This window comes from Octopus bimaculoides, chromosome 1 (assembly GCF_001194135.2).
Source record: "Octopus bimaculoides isolate UCB-OBI-ISO-001 chromosome 1, ASM119413v2, whole genome shotgun sequence".
Classification (NCBI taxonomy): Eukaryota; Metazoa; Mollusca; class Cephalopoda; order Octopoda; family Octopodidae; genus Octopus; species Octopus bimaculoides.
Genome location: NC_068981.1, coordinates 113,201,383 through 113,209,628, shown reverse-complemented (window position 1 = coordinate 113,209,628; position 8,246 = coordinate 113,201,383). Strand labels below are relative to the sequence as shown.

The window sequence follows — 8,246 nt, the reverse complement described above, 5'->3', positions numbered from 1 at the left end:
AACAGAAGCTATCAACTACATCTAGTTTTTCTCCCTGGAATGTGGCAGAAGTTGTTTTCTGCCCATTTTCAGTGTTTCTTGCACCTGAACATCTGCCACATACAAAAACTAACTTCCTAGTTAACCTTCCTTTGATATTGCTGCACCTCTTATGATCCATAGCTTACACTGGGTACATCTTATAGAGTTTCTACCTACGCCTTTTCTACAGATCGAGCAGGGCCATCTACCTGAAGGGATTTGTGTTTTATCTACCTTCCTACTTATTAGGACTTTGGTTTTAGCTAGGTTGACTCTAAGGTCCATCGATTTTAGTCCTTGCTTCCACACCTGAAACTTCTCATCTGGTTCTGATAGTGACTCAGCAATTAGCGCAAGGTCATCAGCATAGAGGAGCTCCCAGGAGCATCCTGTCTTGAATTCCTGTGTTACTGCCAGGAGGACTATGATAAATAGGAGGGGGCTGAGGACAGAACCTTGGTGGACCCCTACCTCTACGTGGAATTCTTCACTGTACTCATTGCCAACTCTCACCTTACTGACAGCGTCTCTGTACATGGCTTTCACAGCTCTCACTAACCATTCTTCTATCTCTAGTTTCCTCATTGACCACCAGATAAGGGATCGGGGGACCCTGTCAAGGGCTTTCTCCATGTTAACGAAAGCCAGGTACAGAGGTTTATCCCTGGCTAGTTATTTCTCCTGGAGCTGTCTTACCAGAAATATAGCATCAGTGGTACTTTTTCCTGGAATGAACCCAAACTGCATCTCATCTAAATTGACTCTCTCCCTAATTACTTGGGCTATGACCCTCTCCGTGACTTTCATTACCTGATCCAGTAGCTTGATACCTCTGTAATTATTTGTATCTAAAGTGTCACCTTTACCTTTGTAGTAGTTGACTATGGTGCTGCTACACCAGTCATTGGGTATGACTCCTTCGTGTATCACCTGGTTAACTATACGGGTGACTAGACTATAGCCAACATGGCCAGATATTTTGAGCATTTCTGCAGTGATTCCTGAAGGGCTGGGGGCTTTCCCTGTCTTCATACTTTTAATTGCTTTATCCACCATGTTACTGTCAACTCGGATAGCTGGTCCCTCTGTTGGTTTGACATACGGCAGACTCTCTTTCTCCCATTCATTCTCTTTATTGAGCAACCTTTCGTAGTGGTGTCTCCAAACCACTCTCTTTGCAGCCTCGTTTAGTGCAAGTGTACCATCATCCATGTGGACAAATTTCTCTCCTACGACATCACGATTCTCTCTCACACACTGTCTTGCAACAAGAAAAACCTCAAGTCCTTGGTCCTCATGGCGCAGAACATTGGCAATTTTTTTCTTATCTGCTTCCCCTCTGGCTAAATAGACCTGTCGCCTAGCTTCCCTTCTGGCAGTCTGAAAGAATACCCTGCTACCACCGTACTTCCAGTCCTTCCAAGCCTGTTTCTTTTATCCAATACCCCTGTCAACAACATTGTTCCACCACCACGTTATTTTGGGTCAAGAGGGGACTTCGCACCATCCACAGATCTGGTCAGTAGCCCTCAGCAGGTTGTCCCGTAGAAACCTCCAGTTGTCTTCTACATCGTGTGAAGCTACTTCCCCTTCTATTTCGTCAAAAGCTTCAAGTAATAAGTCTCTAAATCTCTGTCCATTCACAGGATCTTTAAGCTTCCAGACCCTTCTCCTCCACGCTGGTCATCTTCTGGGCAACCACTTAGCCCTGATCCTGAAGTCACTAACTACTAGTCTATGTTGTGGGGTACATTCTTCGCCTGGGAATGTTTTGGCATTTATAAGCAGCCATCTTTCCCTTTTCCTGGCAAGGATGTAGTCAATTTGGCTAGTGTGTCTCTCAGAACAATAGGTGATGAGGTGACTGGCAGATTTCCTGAAGTTAGTATTGCAAACCATAAGGTCATTTGCATCACAGAACTCCAGCAGCCTGGTTCCCTTCTCATTGCAGGAACCAAAACCATAGCCTCCATGTACGCCATGGAAGCCCCCTTCATGTTGTCCAACATGTCCATTGAAGTCACCAGCCACAAAGAAAAAGTCCCTGTCATTCTTCAATGAGGTAGTCTGCAAGAGGGTGTCATAAAATCAGGCTTTCTGTCCATCAGGTAGCCCCAGCTGAGGGGCATAGGTTGAGATAATGGTTGCTAACCCATGATGAAGGACTAATCTAATCTTAAGTATTCTATCGCATACTCTGACTACCTCGATTACCTTATCCACCCATTTCTCCACAAGAAGTATACCCACGCCCCCGACCCCGTCTGTGTTCCCTGCCTAGAAAATCTTGTACCTGTGTTCTTTGCCTATGAGGAACCTAGCCGAACCTCCTCTCCACCTTACTTCTTGGAGGCAGCAGATATCGACACATCTCTGTTCAAGCATCTCAACAATCTCACCAGACCTACCTTTCAGTGTGCCAACGTTGAAAGTACCAACCCTGAGGATGTGGGAGGTATGGGCTCGTGAGACCCTGGGGTGGGGAACAGCAGCGTCATGTACCTGAAAAGAAAGCTCGCATTTTGCAGAATTCATAAAAATGTAAAAATAGTGCTTTATTAATAAAGTCCTATCAGATATTTATATACTGTTTTAGACACTCTCTTATTGTCAGAATAGACACTCTCTTACTGTCTTATTGTCAGAAAAGTACTGATTCATAAATTGGCTTGTTGGAAACCTATAACAAACAATGCTACTGCATAGAAACTACAGTATGAAATGACCAAAGTTAACCTTCATTTTTCCAAATAAGTTTAGAATCAATGAAGTTGAATGAAAATAAGAATAATAAAATTAATGAATGAAATTAGTTACCTTTTAGGTCTGCATGAGAGTAGCCTTTTCTTAAAGTGATCTGAAACACTTCTAAATTACTGATGAAAGAAGCCAGTTTTGACAAGCTCTGTTTTCCACTACCACCAACTCCAATAAGCAAAGCATTGCCCTGTGGCATCTCAAGGATACGATTGATTCGACAGACATGTATCATGGCATCTTCAAACAGTACCAGATTCATAGCAGCATTCAATTCATTGTAATTAGCCAGGGCATCATTCAAGATTTTTCGTAAGCTAGACCAGTCAGAAACAGGCATGTATTTTGGTTCACCAATTCCAGTAGCAAAATGACTAAATATTAGAGGGTTCGCCATTAGTGCAGCTGCATCACAGTCCTGTTAAAGTGAATAGTGTAAATATATTAACTATTGAATGACGAGGGAACAAGAATTATGTAATCAACTTCATTTGCTTACAGCTGTTTCTGCTATAAGAAGCAATGCACTCAGAGTTGCTTATGTAACATTTTATAGCTTCCTTTGAGTTATTAATTTGAAGTGTATGTTTATTTTGGAATGCAATATGGTTTGAGGGTGAGAAATATGCAGATTTAGATAAACATGTGTGCTCACATAGGTACATAATTAACATACATATAATTATTACAGAGATACAGAAATACATACAAATATATGTTAAGACATATTTAAACAGATACATACAAGTACAAAAAAATATATAAATTAGATAACTGGACATATGTAAAACCATAAAGACCCAGACAAAATATAAATATAAACCTATAGAGATAAATAGACTTATAAACATATGTAAAATCTGATGCCAATGTATCTAATTCTCAAAAAAATGTAATTTTCTACTTTTGATGTTGTTATAGGGATGAGCTGGTCAATGAAGATATATTTTGTTGGCTGCATCAATAATAACTGGAGCAAACATTTAACTAAGATATTTATTATTTCCCTTTGATCTGTTCCAGTTGTGTTTGAAGAGGGTCAGTTTATAAACAAGGTGGTATCAAAACGTTGCTGGACAAGTTCTGTAGTGTGCCAACAAATGGCAGCACACGGTTGTGTGCTCAGTGACTTAGCAGTGACATTCATTAAGCAGTGTGCTGAGTGACATTTCTGAGTTTACTTCACAAGTTGTGAAATTTGTGTTTTCGTGGTCACGTGTATGCTGTAGTCTGCTATTTTGTCATGGACAGGAAGTTGGAACAAAGAACCAACTTAGGAAGTGTGCTACAGAGAGATTGAACATGTTTCGGCAAGCTCATGAAGAGTGCTTCAAAACTGGAAGAACGTCCCTGGAAAATGATGAACGATCTGGATGACCTGCCATGAGCATCACCCCTGGAAATGTGGAGAAAATTCATCAGTTTGTGCATGGAGGATTGTCGGAGGACAATTAACAACATTGCTCATGTTGTTGGTCTGTCGTATGGGTCTGTGCAGGCAATCCTAATGTCTGAATTGAACATGTGGCATGTCTCTGTCAAGTCTGTACCCCACCTGCTGACCACTGAGCAGAAAGAACATTGCATCAAAGTCTTTCAAGATTTCTGTCAGTGTGCTGCTGCTGACCCATCTTTCATATTGAGGATCATCACCAGTGACAAGAGTTGGGTCTACAAGTACAACACTGAGAAACACTGAGAGTAAAATAAACAAATATACTGCCAATCCTATGTAAATACAAGTAACTTTCACTTTGACACTAAAACATTTATTCAATACAAACTGTGAATTTCTTCAAAATCTTTTTTAAAACACATTTACTTAATACCATGTAACTTTAACATTCGCAGTCAAACATTTATTCAATACAAACGGTGTCCACATTTACTGTCCATACAAACTGTGAGTTTCTTGAATTTCGTTTTAACTGCTACTTTCTATTATGAACCTTTACGAACGATCCAACAAAATATTAAACAAAAAAGGAAACAGAAACACTAGGAAAACTCAAACTGTGAGTTTTTTGAAAAACACATTTAATCACATACATACAAACACCTGTCTATTTATTTATTGTCCGTTTCTTATCACCCTTTCCCACTTCAATTTCACGCATACTTTCCTAGTCACTTTCTCTCTACAAGTAACTTTCATAAAATCTTCGGCACATGAAATGCTACCGAAAAAAAAAAAAAAAAGGCGCCTCAGTCACCATACCGCCTCAGCACTGGTGCTAAAGAGCAAATGAGTCCTCAGAGCAAACTGTTTCTAGACTTTCACACGCCACCTTATGTTCAGCGAAATGCCAAGCTGCTGAAAGTTTGCAACACCACACCCTCGCCTAGCCAAAATGGCTTCATATGCTGCTACTTCCAGGGCTACAGAGGGCCCGGAAAAAACGGCGACTCACCTGGATACAAACGCTGCTGCTACTGCTGCTTCCAGGGCTTCAGAGGGCCAGCAACAAGCGGCCAATTGACTGGCTAAAAACGCTGCGGCTACTGCTGCTTCCAGATCTTCCAAACGGTTGGAACAAAGCAAACCAAACAAGCCCACTGCTGCGACATCCAAAACTGTTTCATGTATGGATTTCTACTTGTAAAGCTTCATGACGAGGCCTAATGATTTTAGCACCCTGCACAGGTCATGGGAACTGTTTCACCAGTTTGCAGTTGACATGGCTGCAAAGATGGAGTCAGAGAGACTGTGCTTCATTAGATTGAATCAGAAGAAGCTGCGATCAGACTCCTACATCCATTTGCGTGATGGCATCAGTAATGATGCTAACCCAAGGAACATCGGCAAAATATGCATTCTCCCCTCAACCTATCCAGGGGCGGAGGCACTGTACAGGCACAAGCGAACACAAGATGCTATGACTTTCACTCGGCACTATGAGCGCCCCGATTTATTCATCACGTTTACATGTAACCTGAAATGGGTTGAGGTAACGTGGGAACTTCTCCCACACCAGCAGTACTGTCATCAGCATGATCTTATTGCCAGGGTTTTCAAGCAGAAGCTGACTAGGCTAATTAATTTGATCAAAAAAAGGGTAGGTTTTTGGGCCTGTTCAGTACCACATGTATACTGTTAAGTGGCAGAAGTGAGGGTTGCTACATGCGCACATTTTGGTTTAGTTGGTCACCAAAATAGACCCTATACTTATAGATGACATCATCACAGCAGAAATCCCCAACCCCACTGTTGACCGACAGCTGTACGACATTGTCAAGGCACACATGGTGCATGGTCCGTGCGGTCCCGGTTTTCAAAACTTTTCCTCATGCCACAAAGACCATGTGTGCACTAAACGATACCCAAAAAGGTTCGTGGATGAGACCCAGACCACTGGCAATGGATATCCACTGTACAGATGAAGGCGGCCTGAGAATGGGGGATTCACTATAACTTTACGGGGTCATCAAGTTGATAATAGATGGGTGATCCCATACTGTCCATTACTGATGAAACTTTTCAACGCTCATATAAATGTGGAGTTCTGTCATTCAGTAAAATCAATTAAGTACATATGTAAATATATTAACAAGGGTTCAGACGCTGCCATATTCGGCCTTCAAAAGGACAATAGCATGGACGAATTGTCGCACTACTTGGCAGGTCGATATATCAGCAGTGGTGAAGCTTTTTGGCAGATATTCGGGTTTCCGCTTCACCAAAGGAACCCCGCCATCATACAACTAGCAGTTCATTTGGAAAACGGCCAGCAGACTTATTTTACTGAACAGACTGCTGCTCAATTGGCGGCCAATCCAAAAGAAACAACTTTGACTGGGTTTTTTAGGCTTTGCCAAATTGACAAATTTGCCAAAACACTTTTATACCCTCAGGTCTCGTCCTACCATGTGTGGTCAAAGAACACTTGGGTGCGTAGGAAGTCAGGTTAGGATGTTCAAGGACATCCCGATGTCAAGTGTAACAGTTGTCTAGGAAGAGTGTACACTGTACCTCCCAACCAGCATGAGTGTTTTAACCTTCGCCTTCTCCTTCGTGACGTTTTTGGCCCACAAAGCTTTCAAGACATAAGAACTGTTGACGGTGTATTATGTGACACTTTCCGCAAAGCCTGCTTCAGGCGTGGACTTTTGGAGGATGATTCACAATGGGCTGCTATTATGGTGGAGGGTGTTTTGTTAAAATCCTCTAAAAGCCTAAGATCGCTTTTCGCTATTCTACTCCTATGGTGCAACTTGGGTGATCCCGCCTCTTTATGGTTGACCTACAAAAATTACATGTCTGAAGATTTCTTGCATCAAGCTCACTTGCTAAATCCATCAATCAACGTCCAGTACAATGACCTCATTTACAACAGAGTGCTGCTTGAAATCGAAGATACTGTTCTCAATATGGGCGGGAGTGCATTGGCAGTGTATGGCCTACCTTCAACAAACCGGGAACGCCCAAACACACTGTCTTCTGATTTGCTGCATGAGACATGTTATAATGTTGACAAACTTGCCCAGTACATAACGAACAATGAGCCAAAGCTCCTTCCAGATCAGAAGTTCACTTACAACTCTGTTATTAATTCTGTCCGGGACAAAGCTGGGGGAGATTTTCTTCCTTGACGCTCCTGCGGGAACTGGCAAAACTTTTGTCACAAAATTAATATTGGCTGAGATTAGGTGAACACAAGGCATTGCCTGAGCTGTGGCATCATCTGGAATTGCGGCTACTTTGTTGCCAGGTGGCAGGACAGCTCACTCCACTTTCAAGCTCCCACTTGACTTAGTGAAAACTGACACACCAATTTGCAGCATCAGTAACAGCTCCGATCAGGCAGAAGTGTTCAGAAGATGCAAGCTTATCGTTTGGGATGAATGTACAATGGCTCACAGAGGTGCTCTTGAGGCACTAGATAGATCTCTGAGAGACATCAAAGACTCTACAGTTCCCATGGGAGGCATAACACTTCTTTCAGGGGACTTCAGGCAAACACTGCTAGTTATTCCCAAGGAGATAGAGCTGATACAGTACGTGCATGTCTTAAGTCATCCACATTGTGGCCTCTGGTGAAGACTCTCAAACTTCACACTAACATGCGGGCTCATAAGCGAGGTGACGTAGCATCAGCAGAATTTTCTCACACCCTCCTTGCACTTGACAAAGCCAAAACTCCCTGCGATGAAAAGGGTAATATTGCCATTGATTCACTTTGTACCATTGTTAATATGCCTTCTGATTTCACTGATGCAGTTTTCCCAGATCTCCAAGCAAATTATCAGAATATGGATTGGATTGGCCAAAGGGCTATTCTGGCCCCGAAGAATACATCTGTTAACCATATTAATGATCAAATGCTAAAAATCATTCCTGGGGATGGCTATATATATAAGTCTATTGATACAACTCCTGACCCTGAGGACGCCATCAACTATCCAATAGAAGTACTAAATTCCTTTGAGCCCCCTGGACTACCCCCACACATTCTCAAACTTAAAGTTGG

General features: G+C 42.2%; 1 protein-coding gene across 3 annotated transcripts in view; it reads right to left on the bottom strand.

Annotated features, from left to right (window-relative positions):
* The window catches only part of LOC106876453 (dynein beta chain, ciliary), a 628,322-nt gene that overhangs the window by 167,275 nt on the left and 452,801 nt on the right, over positions 1 to 8,246 (bottom strand). For all 3 annotated transcript variants that reach the window (XM_052969374.1, XM_052969385.1, XM_052969379.1), the window contains one exon: positions 2,839 to 3,196. In XM_052969374.1, coding sequence (XP_052825334.1) covers positions 2,839 to 3,196 — 358 coding nt within the window. The remainder of the gene's footprint in view (positions 1 to 2,838; positions 3,197 to 8,246) is intronic.